The sequence below is a fragment of the Bos javanicus genome, chromosome 4, assembly GCF_032452875.1.
Source record: "Bos javanicus breed banteng chromosome 4, ARS-OSU_banteng_1.0, whole genome shotgun sequence".
Taxonomy (NCBI): domain Eukaryota; kingdom Metazoa; phylum Chordata; class Mammalia; order Artiodactyla; family Bovidae; genus Bos; species Bos javanicus.
The window spans coordinates 75397385-75417840 of record NC_083871.1 but is presented as its reverse complement, the minus strand read 5'-3'; the positions used below and the strand labels follow the sequence as shown (position 1 = coordinate 75417840).

The window sequence follows — 20456 nt, the reverse complement described above, 5'->3', positions numbered from 1 at the left end:
GAAAACAAAGCCACACTCTTGCTCTCAACTCTTCCGTCATCATCTGAACGTGAGTTATGTGCCTCCAGGCACCAAGGATACCATACAGCACATCCAAACTTCTCTCTAAAATCTAGCCATATTTTTAAAAAGACAGTTCCCACAGAAAGAATTTGTGAACATGATCTGAGCAGCCTGGGCAGAAGCAGATAAGTGGGAGAGGCGACTCTTTTCTCAGCAGGAGTCTGATGGATGCTCAACATTTTTATAAGAACAAAACTCTCATTTAAATATCAGACAAGAGATTACACATTGCTAGTGGATCTGTATAGTGACTGGAATCCATTCTGAGAGAAAGACAAAGGAAATAATTCTTGACATTTTACAGTGTGGACTTCAAGGAACCCCACAACACACTCTGTCCAAAATGAATATTCTTTTGTGCTACCGAAATAGTGAAGTAACAGTTTTGTATTCCCAACTCTTGTCAGGGAGCCTTCATGGATTCCTAGCAGGCACTGACCATCAACTTTCTATAATACGACAACTTAAAATATGGCTACTTTCCAAGAAAATAACAGTGGGCTAGATTCTCAAGCCTGTAAAAGAAGTGTCAACTGCCCTCCTCTGAAAGTTCATGGAATACACTGCAAAGCAAAACTCCCAGAAAGAAGAAAATGGTGGCCCTTTGGGGGTGGGGGGGGGAATTAATGAAACCCTGGGAAAATATGCAAGCACCTCCCTCTCTTCTTGTAAAGAACCAGCTTCTCAAATGTTTCCACTTAGCTGTGGAATTGTCCCTCCTCTAGTGAAGGCTTACAGTAGGGAGGCTCCAGAGGCAGAGGCCTTGACCAAGGTCACACAGGCGTCCCTCAGCTCCTTCCAAAGCCCTTATCACATGAAGATAGAGGAAGCCTTGGTTCCTGTCCTTGGAAGAGCTCAGATTTTTGTGAGGAGAGACACAAACAACATGTACATGGCCCAACCCCAGAGTACATCAGAAGACCAAGGACGTGCTAACTGGGCATCAGAAGGGCAATGTGAGCCTGTGACTGTCAGGCTCCCTCCCAGAGGACATGCACTTGGGTAGGAAGAGCCCGGAGCCCCACAGACCCACCTCCTTCCCAGGAGCTCTACCTCAGGGAGGCGGGCTAGCATGGCAAAAAAGCCTTCTGGATTCAGCTCCTAGAAAGGCTGAATGACAAAGTGAAAAGAAGAGTAACAGCAAGATACCTAGTATGTATACGCATGTCAAGTTGCTTCAGTCGTGTCTGACTCTTTGCGACCCTACGTACTATATAGCCCACCAGGCTCCTCTGTCCATGAGATTCTCCAGGCAAGAATACTAGAGTGGGTTGCCATGCCCTCCTCCAGAGAATCTTCCCGACCCAGAGATCAAACCTATGTCTCTTACATCTCCTACATTGGCAGGAGGGTTCTTTACCACCAGCGCCACCAGGAAGCCCAGTGTGTACATGACATTACCTTTACCCCAACAACCCAGGGAGGTCCTTTATACCAATTCCCCGTGTTCAGCAGCACTTCAGAGGAGCAAGGTGTCTGTCCCAGAGAGGCAGGACCCAGGCCGCAGTGTTCACTGCAGAGCCCACTCCCTTTTTGCCCTGGCCCCAGAGTAAACAGGCAAGACCGTGCCGTTTCCAGCAGCATCAGAAGACACAGAGAAGCTGATATCCTAAAAGTGCACGGGCCTGACAACAGACAGAACGCATCAGAAACAACCAGTGAAGCCAAATGGAAGGAAGGAGGGAAACGCAGGGGTCGAGGGAGAGCAGACAAGAAAGATCACTGCTGGCCAAAAGTCTTCGTCAGCTCCAGCCCGTTAATCCAACTTATCTTGGCAGTGAAACCTGAGAGCTGAGCCTGTCTGGACCCCACTAGAACATTATTAGTTGCAGAGCTGAGTTCAGCCCCGACAGGTTCTAGCTGGACACTGGCCAAGATTCCTGGTCACAAAGCCTCCCAGAGCCAAGGTCAGCATGACAGCAGCTCCGATGCACGTAATCCCATCAGCACGTGGCAGACCACAGGGCACAGTGCCGGCCCTGACCCTGGTGCCTTTGTGAAGACCTCACTGGGCAAGGGCCTCACTCACGTCCACCCACTGTTGCCCACAGGACCCAGGAGCAGGGGAGAAAACCTGGCCCTTCGGGGCACAACAAGCAGTCCAGGTAGAGGGGCTGTGTCCCAGCCAGGCCTGCAGATACCTCCCTGTGGGCTACACACAAAATCAGCGACCGGAGGATCCCCAGCAGGCCAGAGCTCAGAGGCTGCTTCTTTCACCTTCTGAAAGCAGCAGCTCTAATAAGAATCCAGCCCAGCAGCTAGGAGCTCATGCAAGCATGGCCATCACTCTGCAAGGCTATAAGGGTCATCACTGTGATAACTGTGAAGTCAGGCAGAAATATGGGAAATGCTTAGGATAAGATATAGGTTTGGGAAAACCATCAGCATAAAAAGTACATACATACACACACCACACGTCTAACACTGTGTGCTAATTTGCTTCAGTTGTGTCCAACTCTTGTGACCCCATGAACTGTTGCCACAGCCTGCCAGGCTCCTCAGTCCACAGGATTCTTCAGGCAAGATTACTGGAGGGGGTGGCCCATATCCTCCTCCAGGGGATCTTCCTGACCCAGGGATCAAACCATTGTCTCTTTGGTCTCCTGCATTAGCAGGTGGGTTCTTCACCACTAGCACCACTTGGGAAGCCCAAACCTCAAACTCTTACAAAAACCAAGCCGGAAAGAGGAAGACGATCATGTATTTGTAAGTGTGAGAATGGGGGAGCTTTTATAAATGTTTAAACATCATTTAAGTCATGATAGTGTTTCTAACAAGAAACGTATTCTATAGAAGTGCATTATGCTCTTACAGATGACCTATAGTTTGGACTTTTTTGCATTTAAATGGGGTAGGGAGGAGCAAAGAGCAAAAGAAGTCACTCTCTTGTTGCCAGTCACCCATCTCACCCAAAGTCTTCACCAGCCTGGCCAGCCCTCAGCCCAAAGACTTTCCTATTTGTTATGCTAAGAGCCACCTTCCTCAGGGGACTGTGCGCAGCTGCCCCGCCCCTCCACAAGCCAGCAGGGCAGCTCAGCAGCAGCTGATGCAGGCGGGCGCCCCGGGGTCCGGTCGGCTCAGCCCCACACCCCTAAAAGCTGGGTGCACACTCGCTTCTCCTGCAGGTCAAGGCCCACTGTCCCCCCACCTGACTTTCACTCCTGTCCCCCTACCATGCTGGTACGCCCCTCATTCTGGGCCACAGGATCTGCAGGGCTAAAATATCTTCAGGCTCCACAGTTCTCTGACCACCTAGCCCAGTAAGCTGTCCTTCCTCTGTGGTTGCACCCACGCACATTTCCTGTGTGAGACTGAGCTCCCTACCCAAGCCCCCACTGCTCCAAGGTGGCCAGCACTCATGAAACCTGCCACCCCCATTAGCATGGAAGGCTAAGACTTTGACACAAGGTTCCTAGTTTATGGAGCTGAATGCTGGTGTCCTCTTCTTCCTCTGCCTTCCTCAATCCCTTCCCTCTTCTGGAAACAAAAAAGGCAGCTCCTGCCCAAGGCCTCTGCCCTCACTGACCCTCCATCCGATGGATCCTTCCCCAAGCACCTAGGAGTCACTGACTCTGATACATCCTTCAGCCCATCATCTCCCTCCAAAGAAGCCCCACCAAACCACCCTGTAGAAAGCCCAGTGCTCAGAGCCTGAACCCGGCCTGAGCCAGGAAGCCTCCATAACAGGGGACAATATAAGGATGAACCATCTCCTTTGAAGCCCAACCAATTCTGCAAATGCCCACACTGGAAACGATGCCAGCAATTCTGGTCCAACATGTTCCAGCACTGGGGGTAGGGCCTGCTAGTTGGCATTCCTGACATGAGATGGTGAGTACATTCTTAAAGGGTAAAAATTAACCAGCGTCCACCAACATCCGGTCCAGCAGGCTCCATGTACTGATCAGAAGAGTTGCCTCCCAAAGGCACAGCCACCTTCATCGCCATTTCACCAAGGCTAAGCCAGAGCAGGGCCCAGGTCTGTGCTGTTCCCGAGGAAACCTGGAGTAATTGCACTCATACATCATAGGTTCTGGCATGCGGGTCCCAGACTGAACCATTTATCCAAATTAAAACCATTCTCCAGAAACAAAATCAGACCCTTTTAATTGAAAAATAAAACCAAGCAACCCTAAAGCCTCCTTTTTTTCTTAATGAAAGACATTCTTCCTGCTTTCTCATTCCATTAATCACTGAGTTTATACAATCTGTCAAAATAGCTTGGTAAAAAGTCTTCTCTTCCTTTTCCTGCAGGCCTGGTTTTTCCCAGCAGGCGCCAACCCGGCCAGGAGTTCAGGCACGCGGGTGAGCACGAAGAGGATTCAGCCAGCACGCCGTTTCTCAACTGCAATTTGACCTTATATCTCAAGGGACTTCCAAAAGCTTGTGTTCACTTCTAGGTATACTTACCCCAGAGAAGTGAGAGCAGGGACCCAAACACATACCTACACACCCATGTTCAGAGAAGAGTTACTCGAAATAGCCAAAAGGTGAAAGTAACCCAAGTGTCTACCAGAAGAAACCTGGATAAAGTGGTCTTTAAGTACAATGAAATATTCCAGAAGGAAATCCTGGTACATCCTACAACATGGATGAAACCCGAGGACATTAAGTAAAGTGAAATAAGCCAGTCACAAAACACCAAATATTGTATGATTCCACTTCCATAAGGCACCTAGGGCAGTAAAATTCATAGAAATGGAAAGCTGAATGGTGGGTGATGGGCTGTGCGAGGAGGAAAGAGGAGTTAGTGCCTACTGGGGATGGAGTTGGTTTTGCAAAATGAGAACAGTTCTGCATATGATGATTTCACAATATCAAAGTACCAATGCCACTAATGAACACTTGAAAATGGTTATGTTATATGCATTTTCCCACAATCAAAAGTAGTTTATGTTCTTTGACCTTAGAAGTCCTTCCAAGAACATGACTGGCCAGGATCTTGCCCAATCTCTATGCAAGAATGCACACAAGGCTGCAAGTGACCAGAGGACAAATAAATGGTCATCACGTACATACTGGGTTCTGTACTGTGTGAATTGAATTCACTTGTGTGAATGCAGAGTTAGTTACAAGTGGGGATTGCTTACATTGCCACACTGTTACGATATGATCTCAGATCGGTAAACTTGAAAAACATAGAATGCACACAGCATACAAGAGGGTGAAAACACTGCTCCATGGGTGGCACTATTAGGCCACATTTCCTGCATTTTTAACATTTCTCCCTTTTTTCTAAGTCTACAAAAAATATATTACACAAAAACTACTTTGTAGAAAAAGAGTCAAAAATTAATTTAGGAAACAAAGGCACATCCATTACCTGGGAATCCCCTCCCACCCCCTGAGCAACATAGATGACAAACGTCCCTTCCCCTCCTAGGGCAGGACAAGAGAAAACATGCGCCTGGCCAGCTGAGAGCCAGTCCTGCCTCACTCAGCCACCAGTGGACACAAGCAGAGCTGTGTCCCCTTTCCTCCACCCCCAGCCACTTCAGATCTTTCCAGAGAAGACAAACTGGAAACACACCTGGCCAAGATCTAAAGGAGACTCCCACATCCCCCACCACCTCCTCCAGTTATAACAAAGGATTGCCCCTGACAGGGATCAGATAGGGACTCCAAGAATGCAGAAGTGATGTTTCAACAGAAGCCCTGGGGTGGGGGCGGGGGGTGGGGGGAGCAGTGTCAATTGGGCAGAATGAGAGTGAGCAGTGGCCCAAGAGCCAGCAAGCAGGAGGGACGCCCTGGGCCACACAGGAGACCCGGTAGTCAACAAAACAGCCCCCAGGAGGAGCGCTGGTGTGAGCCCCTCGGAAGGCAGTGACATCCCCAGGCTGCAGGTGGGGAACCAAGAGGGCAGCCTCGGGACAAAGGGTGCCTTTTACCCCAGATCTGTGGCTGCCAGAGCCCGGCTCTCTCCTCCCAGCACGCTGCCTTCACCGTACCTTTGATGTGCGTCCAAAATCACCAGTAGTGAGGGGTGAGCACTCAGGAAACCTCTGAGAAAGGTGATGGATTACGAGCGGAGGAGAGTCAATGGAGCCCTTTTGTTCCCGCAGCCAGCGCCGCAGCCCCGTCGTCGTCGTCGTCCGGGAGGAATGTGTACAGAACGCAGACGCCCCAGCTAATGGCCCAGCCTGGCCCTGGGGCGACATGCATGGCCAGATGAAGGCTGCTCCCCCACGCCCTGGGAGGCTCCACAACGAGTGAGATGCAACACAGAGCAGCTGTGGGCCAGGGGATTGAGGGAAGCGGATTCCTGAATCATCCTGTGTGAAAAGCCCGGCTCCCAAGTTCCCGGGCCACAGCCGCCTCTCCCTGGAAGAAGAGTGGAGCAGGGTACTTGGCACACAAAGCCTTTGCCTCTGCCCCTCTCAAGAGCCTTGGCCGTCTTCCACCGGGGCACCTATCTCATGAGTGTCTCTTTAAAACTTTAGGGTTTGTTGTTTATCACCAGTTTTGGAAAAGCTACACTCAAGAGGTACCAGGTCACACCGTGATGCTGCCACCCACTGAGACACAGTGAAAAGAGATGAGACCCTTCCCACCTGAGATGAGACTCAGCCCACGGGTGCAAGCTGGTCGGAGTGGCACCAACTGTCTGGAATGAGAATTCCCACAGATGTCACCTCAGTCTCAGAACAGAGCCAGGCCTGTTCTGTACAGCCAGTACACCTTAGTACAAGGTGTACTAAGTGCTATCAACTCCCTCAAGGAGAAGAGGACGAGGAAGGCAGGCAGCTGGCCACATGCCACAGTCACAGCCCAGGGAGGAAGGAAGAGGGACGAAGGCTGTGTCTGAGGAAGCAGCTGTGGCTGGAACCCAGGCCAGCTGTGGACAGTGGGCATCCGAGAGCTACGGGGCTTCCGCCAGGCACTTGAGGCAGGTTGAGAACCAGAGATCCCTGGGTTCCACTTTGGGACCTCCCCCAACACCACACCACCCCCTCCTTGCACATGCTCAGGCCCCCGTAACCAAGGGGACACGTGCCTTCTGTGAGTGAGGGCCAGGCACAGGCTCTGTCCCCAGACAGACCTGAGTTACAACCAGTCCCATGACACAGGCAGGTGACTTAAGCTTGCTGAGTCTCAGTGTACATTCCGGAAAACAAAGATAAAAATATTTTCCTGCAACGTTGGGTGATGATCTATCTGATCGTGGAAAGTAAGCACCCCCAGGTGCATGGGTGACCGCACCATCAGAAGAAGGCATTAATCTTGCAAGGTTACCAGGCTGGGAGCGGGGGAGGGGGGTGGCAGAACAAGGGCAAAGCCTTCTCTCCCAGAGTTGGTGTCTCTGGGGAGCACTCCCTTGGCACAATCAGGAAATGATCCACAAGAAGGAATTTTCCTTAAACATAAATTTTTCAGTAATTTAGCCCATTTGGGACCAAACATTAATACCAGATCATTGCCTTCCTATTTTAAAAAATAACATAACTCTTTAAATGTCTAGGGGTCATTCTGATGACTATCTTCCCCTTAATGACACCGTAGGGCATTCTGACGGCTCCCAACAGTGGGCCCAGGTGGCGGTCATCCTCACTGGCTCCTCCCTCCTACCCAGGGAGCCCCCAGAGGGGTCTGGGACAGCAGGTGGGAGACATCCGGCCCCCCTGCACCAGGGACAGGCATACAGTTGGGACCCCAAGTGCATACAGAGCAGAACAGAGAGGTGTTCCTACAGGAGGGCCTAGTTCATGGATCCGGCAAGACACCTGGCTGACACACACCAAAATGAAGGTGGAGGGGAGGAGGTGAGGCAGGTGCTCACCAAACACATTCCTAAAATTCAGAGTGCAATAGGAAGCTCCAGAAACCTGGAGATTCTACTTTGCTGCTTTTATGGGAAAAGAACAGACAAGAAGCAGACAAGTGTTCCCACACTGAGTCCACTTACAACTACAGAATGGCAAATCTGCCTGGTCTGAGGCCTCAACACACTGGAAGATTCAAAACATCTTCTGAGCCTAAGAGAAGATAACTCACATTCAGCAGCATTTAGACTGATTTTTAACGTCTAGGTGTTTTAAAAAGCAGTGAGGAAGCACGGAGAATACATCCCGGCAGTCGGACAGTCGGGGTTTGAATATTAGCTCCACATGGACATCCCTGGGAAGATCGGGTCACATCACACCGTCTCACACCTGCCTCTGCTTAGCCATGAGGGTTAACAGAAGTAATTCTTTCCATAGCTAGAGCAGCGCTCAGAATCTGGACAATAATGACGACAGTAAGATTCTAAAAACATTTGCTAACAGCCAGAAAAAGGTAGCTATTCGGAGTTAACAAAATGCCTATTGAACAAACCGACTAGCCAGACCTCTTGTTCTGGATTAATAGAGACAACTGCAAAGGATTCCAGGGGAACAGGGCCAGCCCTAGGTCACTGATGATCCCCCTAACTCACCGGGTCTCACAGGAAAGAGCCTGGGGTTCAGGGTCTGCATACCTCGGGAACCCCATCGCTCTCCAGCTTCTGCTGCCAGCAGACTCTTCAAATCCAGTCTCAAAACAGTCCTTTCTAAGACAAAGCGGAACCCACGGTAAGGAAGCCTCTCTACTCCGGGAGCACTAGGTGGCTGGGATACAAGGTAACTTTCTCCCCTCGGGAGGCTGTTTCTCTAGCAGGAACACCCTGCACCTGGCCTCCATAAGAGTCTGAGGGTGTGAGTGGAGGGGTCAGGGCAGGGTGTGGTTGGGAGACAAAAGGTTGTCCTCTAGCATGGTGGTGGTTTACGCCAGGCTGACCCTAGAGAAGGAGTACTGCAGGCACGGAGAGCCAGAGGACTGGGTCTGATCTGGTCCCTAAACATTCTGCCCTTTAACAAACATACTCATCTGTAAAATAGGCCTTGGGCCTTGCGTACAAGCTGCCATTGCCACATGGTGGGTCAGAAATCTCTCCCTCCTCAATCTTTCCCCTCTCTGTTCTTGCTTTGTGCCTTCCCCCAGGCCATTTTTAATCCCATCAGTAATACCTCCTGCAGCCCAGGAACAGACTTCAACCTGGTGACATTTAGCTCCCAGGGTCACCTTTGCAAATAGCTCCATTTAAAACCAAGAGGTGCCAAAGCTACATTTTTATAAAAAGCCAAGTCAATTTGTATCCAGGAGTGCTCCCGGAGGCTACTCCTTTTTCTATCTTCTCCGTGGTTTGTAAAGAAATGATTCATCTGCTGCTGCTGATAACTGTGACACCTCGGCTGAGAAATTTGCTGTCAGGACATGCATCCACTTGACAGACAAGCAGCAGCAACTTCAGGGCCCTGGAATTTCACTGTCCTGGACAAACCCTGGGCTTCACCCCCATGTTGATTGAGCAACAACTTGGGCAAGATATTTAGCCTTTCTTTGCCTCTCAGTTTGCACATCTGTACGATGGAGCAATTATCCCAGCTCCCTCCAAAGGTTGTTATTTGAGAGAATGCAATGCATGTATGCAAAGCATTTAGCACAAGCAAACATGTAGGATTTACTATGATCATGTTGTTACTTTGCCTCTGGGGTCACTATTACTTTGTAAAATTACTAAGATTACTATTACTTTGTCTTTGAGGTCAGGAGTCTGGCCTTCTGCCAGTTCCCACAGTCAGCTCCCTGTGCACTGAGTTCCCCTCATTCCCTGCAGACTGGCCAAGCCCCCACCATCCTCCAGCTGCAGCGACTCCCTCGCCCCTCCAGGCCTCTGCACAGAAATGCCTTTCTTAATACTTGTTGATTGATTTGCAAATATAACCTCCCAGGCCCTAAAGAGGGGAAGAATCACAAGGACATAAATATCTCTTTCAAAAGGCAATGAACTAAAGCACTTCAAAAAAATAGTATCCACTGACCACATATACCAAAATGCCACGATGGTTAGTTCTGAAGGGCTAAGTGATATGGATGCAATGATAATTTTCAATCAAATTTTCAGTATATTTAGAGTCCTCCATGATCATGGGCTCATGTTACAGAGAGAGACTATGGGGGGTGGGGGGGACTGCCAGCAGATCAAAGTGTGTGAAGGACAGGGACACCCTAGGGGTCTGGGGGTGCTTCTAAGTGGGCAGCGACCTCCTTCAATAGTGGTCTCCGAAGGCCCCACATTCCATGGGCTTTTATTTTTTAACCAGCGCTGTCTCAAGAATTGGAGTGGAGCTCTTCAGCCCCTTCCCGCCACAGAGATTTTCATATCACTTCAAGCAAAAGACCCCGGCTCACTTATCAGACCCCGACGGCGCCCACCGAGTCCCAGACCCTCCCTCTTCCTGCCTGTCAGCTACAGCGCCGGCGTGCCAGCAGGCACGTGCCACAGGTGGCCTCGGCCACGCACGCCCCCGGCCTGGTTCCCGCTCCTTCAGAAGTTAGGAAGGAAGCACCAAGGGACCCCCTGCTTCCCGCCCAACACAGGGAAAGGGAAAGAGAAACGCACCGGAAAGCCTGCTTGCAAAGAGCCGGAGAAGGGTCCTGAGCCTTCTCATTGCAGCTCCAAGCTCGGCTCTCCGCTGCGGAGTCTCAGGACTCGTCCTAGAGAGCGAAGTTCACCCGGGCGCCGCCGCAACAGTGCCGCTCTGGCCCGCGGGCCCCCGATCGAGCTGGCCTGCTCCCCGGCTGCATCCGCCCGCCCCAGCGCTGTCCCCGCGCCCCAGTCCCCAAACAGCGTCCGGGACCCTGGCCAATCCCGCCCGCGCCCTCGCCGCGTTCACCAGCCTCCGTCCCTAAGTCCTGCTCCCTGGTACCCCGGATCCCGGCCGAGCTCTCGGTCCCCGCTCGCCCCAGCTCAGGTCCCCGCGCGCGCGGAACTCCGTTTGCCCGCGCGCCCCGAGCCCCTGGAGCGGACGCTGGCGCCAGCTCGAAACAAAGAGGTTGGCGGTGCGCTCCCCGCTCCAGTACCTGGGCGAGCGGCGGCGCGGTCGGTCCCGCGGGGCGATGGCCGCAGCAGGCAGGGCTCGGAACAGCGCAAGCAGCGCGCGGGCGGGCCCGTCCTCCTGGCTCGCGGCCGCGCCCGCCGCAGGGCCCCCTCGAGGCGGCACGGGCAATCGCCGCCGCCGCGCCCTGGCCGGCCGGTCACCTGGCCTCATCGCCCTAACAATGCGGCGCGTTCCAGGCGCGCCCCGGGCCCCATGCGCCTCTGGGACCTCCCTAAGTTGGCCAGGTGGAACCGGGAGTTATTAGACCCGTTGAGCAGCCCAGATTCAAAGTGTTCAGGGGGCTGGTGTGTTCCGGATGGGCAAGCGATTTCCTGATTCCTGCACAACTAGTTCATTTTTTCGTTAATTCATTCATTCGGCACTGTAAGTATTGTGTGTAAGAAAGCAAAATCTCGCTGCCTGCCTGTAACTCACAAAAGTAAGCAACCGGGAGTAATGCAGACATAAAGGAACAAGACAGTGACAGAGGAAACCCAAGATGCTTTGGAAGCCCTGGAAAGTCCGACCAGTGGAGGGAAGGAGTGGGGAAAGATTTCAGAAATCACCTCTTCTTAAAATGAGGAGAAGGAAATGATCACCCACTCCAGTATTCTTGCCTATACCGTGGACAGAGGAGCCTGGTGGGCTGCTGTACATAGGGTTGCAGAGAGTCGGACACGACTGAAGCGACTTAGCATGCATACATGCATTGGAGAAGGAAATGGCAACCCACTCCAGTATTCTTGCCTGGAGAATCCCAGGGACAGAGGAGCCTGGTGGGCTGCCATCTATGGGGTCGCATAGAGTCGAATGCGACTGAGCGACTTAGCAGCAGCAGCAGAAGCTTCTTAAAATGAAAGGGGAGAAATGAGCAAGAAATGAGCAGGCCAGGAGTGGACAAGAAGAAGGCTGCAGACAGAGGATCCAGAGGAGGAAACACAGATAGATGCCAACACCCCCAAGACAGAGACGGCCCCTCATCTGTCCCTCAGCCTTGACTTCCCTATTGGTGAAATGTGGGGAGTGGACTGAATGCTCTTGAATTCCCCTTGTAAGACATATGCCCGTATGCAGAATTAGAAGTGCTATTCCTCCTGTACAAAAGAACAGGTTCATCAGCACTTTATCTTGTGAACACACAAAGACCCTGACACAAAGAAGACTTTCCAGGAAGGTACTCCACTCTACATCCTGCAGAAGCTATTTAAGATTGTATCTGTCACTCCGACCAAATGTTCTTGGACTCCCACCTGAAAAAGTGGGCATATCTCAGGGTGCAATTACCAGGAACTGTCCCTGATTCAGAAATGAAGTACCTTAATCTACCCCGGCCTTTTGGGTCCAGCTCTGCCCATCCTGCCCATGCACAGAGCAGAAAAACACAGCTTGTCAGGACCAGTAGAGAGACTCAACAAGAAAATCATTCATGAATGGACTTCTTTCAAAGTAGCCAGCTGGGACTTCCCTGGTGACCCAGTGATTAAGAATTCGCCTGCCAGGGCCTCTCTCCCATAGAGCTGTAAAAGTGAAACTGTTGGTGGTTTGGTTGTGACTCTGCGACCCCGTGGACTGTAGCCTGACAGGCTCCTCTGCTCATAGAATTCTCCAGACAAGAATACTGGAGTGGGTAGCCATTTCCTTCTCCAGAAGACCTTCCCCACCCAGGGTTCGAACCCAGGTCTCCTGTGTTGCAGGCGGATTCTTTATCATCTGAGCCACCAGGGAAGCATAGAGCTGAAGGAGGTCCCTTTTCTCCTTAGCCAGGACTGGAGGCCAAAATCAGCCCTTGAGAGTCATTGTCGTTGGGGCCGCCATGAGCTGGGAAGCCGTGTTTTCCTACCCCAGACATTTGTAGAAAAGAAAAAAAAAAAGAATCTGCCTGCCAACCACAGGCTCAACCCTTGGTCCAAAAAGATCCCATATACCACGGCTCAACTAAGCTTGTACACCACCACAAGTACTGAGCCTGCACTCCAGAGCCCGAGAGCTACGGAAGCCTGTGCACTTGGAAGCCATGCTCCACAACAAGAGAAGTCACCTCAGTGAGACACCTGCACAGTGCAACTAGAGAATAGCCACGACTCATCACAACTAGAAGACCCATCGCAGCCAAAAATAAATAAAGTAGCCAGTCATCAAAAATTGTGTGGCCCTGGATCCAAAGTAAGCCTGTCCAGGGAGGAGACACAGCAGACCTTTTGTTTCATCCCTGAGGACCAAGGCCAGGTCTGCTCAAATTCTACTCCCATCGTTCACCATCTCTTCAAAAGGATTTGACCAATCCCTAGAGAGATAAGAACGCCTTCCTCAGTGATCAATGCAAAGAAATAGAGAAAAACAGTAGAATGGGAAAGACTAGAGATCTCTTCGAGAAAATTAGAGATACCAAGGGAACATTTCATGCAAAGATGGGCCCAATAAAGGACAGAAATGGTATGGACCTAACAGAAGCAAAAGATATTAAGAAGAGGTGGCAAAAATACACAGAAGAACTGTACAGAAAAGATCTTCACGACCCAGATAATCACGGTGTGATCACTCACCTAGAGCCAGACATCCTGTAATGACAACTCAAGTGGACCTTAGGGAGCATCACTACAAACAAAGCTAGTGGAGGTGATGGAATTCCAGTTGAGCTATTTCAAATCCTGAAAGATGATGCTGTGAAAGTGCTGCACTCAATATGCCAGCAAATTTGGAAAACTCAGCAGTGGCCACAGGACTGGAAAAGGTCAGTTTTCATTCCAATCCCAAAGAAAGGCAATGCCAAAGAGTGCTCAAACTATCACACAATTGCACTCATCTCACATGCTAGCAAAGTATTCTCAAAATTCTCCAAGGCAGGCTTCAACAGTACGTGAACTATGAACTTCCAGATGTTCAAGCTGGATTTAGAAAAGACAGAGGAACCAGAGATCAAATTGCCAACATCCGTTAAATCATTGAAAAAGCAAGAGAGTTCCAGAAAAACATTTACTTCTGCTTTATTGACTATGCCAAAGCCTTTGACTGTGTGGATCACAACAAACTGTGGAAAATTCTTCAAGAGACGGGAATACCAGACCACCTGACCTGCCTCCTGAGAAATCTGTATGCAGATCAAGAAGCAACAGTTAGAACTGGACATGGAACAACAGACTGGTTCCAAATTTGGAAAAGGAGTACTTCAAGGCTGTATATTGTCACCCTGCTTATTTAACTTATATGCAGAGTACATCATGAGAATTGCTGGGCTGGATGAAGCACAAGCTGGAATCAAGATTGCCGGGAGAAATATCAATAACCTCAGATAAGCAGATGACACCACCCTTCTGGCAGAAAGTGAAGAAGAACTAAAGAGCCTCTTAATAAAAGTGAAAGAGGAGAGCGAAAAAGTTGGCTTAAAACTTAACATTCAGAAAACTAAGATCAGGGCATCCAGTCCCATCACTTCATGGCAAATAGATGGGGAAACAATGGAAACAGTGACAGACTTTATTTTCTTGGGCTCTAAAATCACTGCAGATGGTGATTGCAGCCATGAAATAAAAAGACATTTGTTCCTTGGAAGAAAAATTATGACCAACCTAGACAGCATATTAAAAAGCAGAGACATTACTTTGTCAACAAAGCTCCGTCTAGTTCAAGCTGTGGTTTTTCTAATAGTCATATATGGATGTGAGAGTCAGACTATAAAGACAGTTGAGTGCCAAAGAATTGATGCTTTTGAACTGTGGTATTGGAGAAGACTCTTGAGAGTCCCTTGAACAGCAAGGATATCCAAACCAGTCCATCCTAAAAGAAAGCAGTCCTGAATATTCATTGGAAGGACTGATGCTGAAGCTGAAGCTCCAATACTTTGGCCACCTGATGCGAAGAACTGACTCATTGGAAAAGACCCTGATGCTGGGAAGGATTGAAGGCGGGAGGAAAATGGGACGACAAAGGATAAGATGGTTGGATGGCCTCACCGACTCAATGGACATGAGTTTGAGTAAGCTCTGGTGGTTGGTGATGGACAGGGAAGCCTGGTGTGCTGCAGTCCATGGGGTCGCAAAGAGTTGGACACGACTGAATGACTAAACTGAACTGAACTGCACTGCTCTGATTTCTCAAGAAGTCAAAATCACTGGACTTTCATTCCAAGCTGAGCAGGGCATTCATTTCCTGAGGCAAAAGCTTCCTGAACCCTGAGCCCCAGGCCTGGGAAACAGAGCAGGCATTTTTCCTGCCCTCTAGGATACCTTAGCCCAAGAGGTAACAGGATGAAACAGGAGGTGTGGAGGGAGCCTCAGGGGAGGTGGGGAGGTCACAGTCAGCTGATCCCTAAATGGGAATGAGGCAGGTAATATTACTATCTATCTCCTTTTACTGACAGGCTAAAATCATAGGTAACTTGCCCGAGGTCACTCTCGGGTCAACTACAGAATATGATAAAGACCCAGGATGATCAAGCCAACAAGCTACCCTAATTTTATTTTTCCAAATACTCTGCTCATCCATCTAGCTCAAATGTACTGAGCTGTGTCTTTGCTTAAATGTCTCTCCCACTAGACTCCTTGGGGTAGGGGGCAGAGGGTGGTGGTGGTGATAAGAGCCAACAAGTCTATCTTGCATCTTTGCATCACAAAATCTAGCACAACATCAAGGCCATACTAGCTGAATGACTACGTGAATTTGGTATTCCAATATGAGGTATTGAGGTATCATGAGGTATTGCAATATCCAGTATCCACTTGTAGGAGCTGGGTTGGTAAGTTTGCCCAAGATTCCACAGCTACGGCTTCCCTGGTGGTCTAGCGGTTAAGAATCTGTCTACCAATGCAGGTGACATGGGTTCAATCCCTGGTTCGGGAAGATCCCACATGCCAAGGAGCACCTAAGCCTGTGCACCGCAGTGAAGACACAACTAGCCCCCGTGGCCACAACTAGAGAAAGCCTGTGCACAGCAATGAAACCTAGCACAGCCAAAAATAAATAAATAAAGGCTTAGGGGGAAAAAAATCCACATCTAAGAAGCTGGGATTCACCCTTGTTTCTGGGACCATGGTGACTTAGACACCCATTCATGCAGTGTCTGTCCTCACACCTACAGTGTCTTCGGAAGGCGGAAGGCACCCTGGGCCTGGTGTCCCCTTGTATTCTCTGCTAACCCATGCAGCTGGCTCCTTGATTCACTGAAGTACAGACTCCACACCTGGCCCAGAGGCTCCTAAGGGGTGGCCCATGCCCCATGAGGCTGTCCTGAGTCTAGGGACTCTGAACTTCTCAGACTGACCTTTTGAATTCCCAAGAATTTAAACAAAAACAAGGCATGTAGCAATTATCTAAAAGGGAGTGCACATTTTTTTCCATCCTTACCCATCCAAAAATATCTCAAATCTGAAAACAAAAGTCTCAAACCAGTTTAAAGGAGGGAAAAGCAGGCATATGCCAGAAGTGGCAGTTCCCTTCCCAGCACTCCACGGGTGGGGCTGGCCAGGAAGCACTGATACCTCTGTCCCCTCAACCCCTCTCTGCAGCTTCAGTCTGGTTCCTCTAGGCCGGGAGTTCTGAAAGAACTTCTTAGAAACCTGTCATTGACATAAAGATGGTCTTGGCCATGGCAAAAGTCTGATACATTCTTGTCCTTAGATCAAAGGTAATACATGAGCAATGATTTGGATTTTTTTTTTTAATTCCTTTGTCTTAAAAGTTGATATTGTCCAAAGAGACCCTGAAAGGGGCAGTGGGAAACATTATTTCCTCACAGCGCCACAGTGCTGTGAGGAAAGGGTGAAGCAGGAGTGGGAGGACGTGCCTTAAGATATGGTGTCCCTCTAGACCCCCGTGGGACCATCACCCTCTCCTCCTTTCCTTCTCCCCCTAAGCACACAGTCCTTACCCACAATTCAATGCCTTGCCTCTTCTATACCCCAGAACCTTCTGCGAGTATATGGAACCTTGGTACTCTCTCCCTGAAAATGCACAGGCACACCAGCTTCTGCAAGGTGGGCTCCAGGAACCCACTGTCTGGACACAAATGAACTCTTTGTGCTGCTGGCCCCACCTGGTCCCACGGAAGTGGGATCCTAGATGGTCACGATCAGGGATCATGATTGGGGATCACGCCCTGGGAAGTAACAGGAGGGCAGGTGACATGGAAGAGCGGTGCCGTGACCCACCCCAGGGAGTGCTGGGAATTTCCTGGGGCCACAAGGGTCAGTCTAGGTTGTGAGCCACTCCCAAAGCAGGGGCGACCTCAGACAAGGCCAGACTTTGCAGCTTCAGATATCCCCAAAGGAGGCTGATGGCTGAGTGTTGCTTCCCAGTGGCCAGGTCAACGAATGTTCACTGGGGAGGGATCTGAGTCACTATTGCAGAGCCAGCTATACTCCCTTGGGATGCTCTTTGCCCAAGAGCTGTACCCAGCACTGGAACCACCCCAGGAAGAACTAACTGATCTCTGGGCTCTCTCTCCATATTGAGAACAGGACTGCCCATCCTCTTTGTGCCCCAGGAGCAGCCTGCTGATCGAACCCTGCTGGGCTCCATCCTGAGGTACTGGGGGTGCTTTCCCTTCCCCAGTGACAAGCAGGCCTCACTGGGAAAAGCAGAAGTCCTGTGTTCTCCTTCCTTTTGGTTCCGTGGAGTGGCACTTAGAGTAGCAGCCCAGGAAACCCACAGCAAAGAGCATCAGGACAAACATGATGACAGCAGAGAGGAAAGATAGACTGTCCTAAGCAGATGTGATCGGGATGTCTGTGATATGAAAATCTGGTGCTAGTCAGTGCCCCAATCATGGGGTTTTCTGTCTCTACAGCCAAGCTCACTCTTAACAGAATCAGAATGCACAGATGCATCTGCATGCTCTTCTCAAGATGTCTGGAGAAAAGAGGAGATAACGGTCCCCTCAAGGAGGAGCGAGTAGACTTGTCCTCCCCTCCTCACTGTTATCTTTGACCACCAGCACCTCTGCCTCCCCCAGTCCTCACTTTACACATCTGGTCAGCTAGGGACCCTTAACCAGGAAGTCATTCCCCCGCACTGAAGCAGAGCCCCTGTGACCCTTGGCACTCCCTCCTGCTTTTTAGCTGGACTGACCGCTAGTTCCTTGTGCTCAGGGACTCCATCTCGCAGCTCTGCATCCCTAGCAGATATAGGGGGACATTGCTGGTCCTAAGACTGGGGCAGGAAGCCTATGAGGTGAGCTGCAGAACAGAGAACAAAAGGTGAGCTCAGAGAACAAAAGGATCAAGGCCACCCATCAAAGGAACACAGCAGAGGGGCCAACTCGAAACGGTTCCCAGTGACCAAACCTGAGCAATTTGAGCAAAAAAATAAATAAACACTATAGCTTTGCGTTGTAATTTAAAATATAAAATTAAATGCCCATGAGTCCATTACTGATTGAATGAATAAATGGGGAGAAGAGGCAAAACTCCCTTACAGAAGAATCCCAAATAATTTTTGTAGATAGCTTCAACACATGCAGTGGACACCACCCCTAGAGTGTGGGTCGTGCTTAGCACTTCCTTCCAAAGAATCAAGTGTGAAGGAGCAACTCTACAGTGGAGAAACTTGACAGATGTGACCTCAGCCAGGTGATCAAGGTCACCACTGATGAGTCATGTTGAGAGTGTGTGCCCTTGACCTGATGGGATGAGAATGGCACCCCAAGGCCTTTCTCCCAATAACCAGGAATCCCTGCCTAACTGTGAGTGAGCATCAGACACATCTCGACCGACGGACAAAACACCCGACCTCCTCAAAACTCTCTAGGTCAACAAGAACAGGAAGTCTAAGAAACTGTCACAGCAAGGAAGCCTGAGGGAACACGATGATTAAATGTCACAGGGTGTTCTGGATAGGATCCTGGCACAGAGAAAGGATAGTACAGAACATTCAGAGGTGTGGCCTCCGGAGAAGCTGCTGATCGAGTTAAGAATAATGCCCCCCCAGTACCAGTTCTTTAGCTGTGACCATGTGGCATGCTGACATAAGATGTTAACGGCTGGAAAAACTGGGCTGGAAAAATGGAACTCTGTGCAGTCCTTGCAACTTTTCTATAAATCTAAAGCAATTCCCAAATAAAATGTCTGGTTTTTTTTTTTTTAATGCCATTGAAGCTATAGGAAGAAAATGGCTTCTTTACAGATGGCAGCAGAGCTGTGCTTCCCTGACTGCAAATATCCTAGTGGAAAGCTGTCACGATCGATGGCTCCTCTGTGTCCTAGAATAACCCATGCATGCTAAGTCATCATATCCAACTCTTGCAGTTGTATAGACTGTAGTTCACCAGTCTCCTCTGTCATGGGATTTTCCAGGCAAGAATACTGGAGTGCGTTGCCACTTCCTTCTCCAGAGGATCTTTCTGCTACAGGGATACAGGGATTGAATCCGAGTCTCATGTCTCCTGCATTGGCAGGCAGGTTCTATACCACTAGCGCCCCCTGGGAAGCCCAAGAGTAACCCAAGCACCCCCAAATTTCCTATGAACTTCTGGCTACAAAGAAACATGCTTGCCTGGAGTAGGGAACTTGCCCAAACTGGAATTTATAGAAGTGTTAAGCTAGTTCCCTCAGTTTCCCTTTCATCCTCTTATTTCTCCACTTCTTAAAAGTTTTTAATTTTTTTTTTAGTGAAATTCTAGATTCATTTAAAGAGAAATGAAATTTCCTGGATAAAGCATTTGTGTAATAATATTACTTCTGAATCTATGACTCAGAAATAAATGGATGAATAGATACATCTATACATTTAAGCATTAATAATAATTTTTGTTCGGAACACACATTGTGAAAAAAGACATAATTCAGTCAATTCCTAAAACATACATATCACGATTACTTAAGATAACATGGATATTTAATTAAAATTTACAATATAACAATATCTAACTTTTCTCCTGTGGACATAAAAAGAAAAATACAATAATCCATTTTACTCATTATATATTACAAAATTAGACAAACTTCATTACAAAATGAAGTTATAAGTAGTGTTTTATAACAATGATAGCAATTTAATTTTAAACAAATGTATTCACATCCTCTTCCTTTATCCTGTATATGTATCTAACTGGCAAGGCCTACTAGATTGCTGAAATCAGTAATAATCCAGTCTATGATTTTTCAATTTTTTTTATTTTTCATGTTCGGCACCTAACTCAAAAATACTGTGGAATGGGGTTCCCTGGCAGTCCAGTAGTTAAGAATTTGCCTTGCAATTCAGGGGACAGTCCTGGTCCAGGAAGATCCCACCTGCCACGGGGCAACTAAGCCCGTGCGCCACAGCCACTGAAGCCCACATGCCCTAGAGCCCGTGCTCTGCAATGAGAGAAGCCACTGCAGTGAGAAGCCCGCGCACGGCAACCAGAGAGTAGCCTCCACTTACTGCAACTAGAGAAGGCCTGGGGACAGCAATGAAAACCCAGCACAGCCAAATATAAAATCAATAAGTAAATTTTAAAAAAATACCATGGGATGAGCAGTGCACAGTTCACAACATTCATGTGAAGGTAAGTCATGACTCCTG

The 20456-nt window shown here is 49.3% G+C and overlaps 1 protein-coding gene and 1 non-coding gene across 8 annotated transcripts in view; one reads left to right on the top strand and one right to left on the bottom strand.

The window, feature by feature from the left end:
- The window catches only part of TNS3 (tensin 3), a 222886-nt gene extending 211836 nt beyond the window's left edge, over positions 1–11050 (bottom strand). For 2 of the 7 annotated variants that reach the window (XM_061414391.1, XM_061414392.1), the window contains exon 1: positions 6012–8439. In XM_061414391.1, the coding sequence (XP_061270375.1) occupies positions 6012–6221 (210 nt within the window). In that variant the 5' untranslated portion in view covers positions 6222–8439. Of the gene's footprint in view, positions 1–6011; positions 8441–10944 lie in introns of those variants that run through there. The other 5 variants (XM_061414398.1, XM_061414397.1, XM_061414399.1 and 2 more) reach the window with 5 other exon arrangements.
- A 1624-nt stretch (positions 11051–12674) lies between these two features.
- On the top strand, positions 12675–12812 carry LOC133246972 (small Cajal body-specific RNA 20). The gene has a single exon (XR_009736218.1). It is a non-coding gene; the product is annotated as a small Cajal body-specific RNA 20 (non-coding RNA).
- The last annotated feature ends 7644 nt before the right edge of the window (positions 12813–20456 follow it).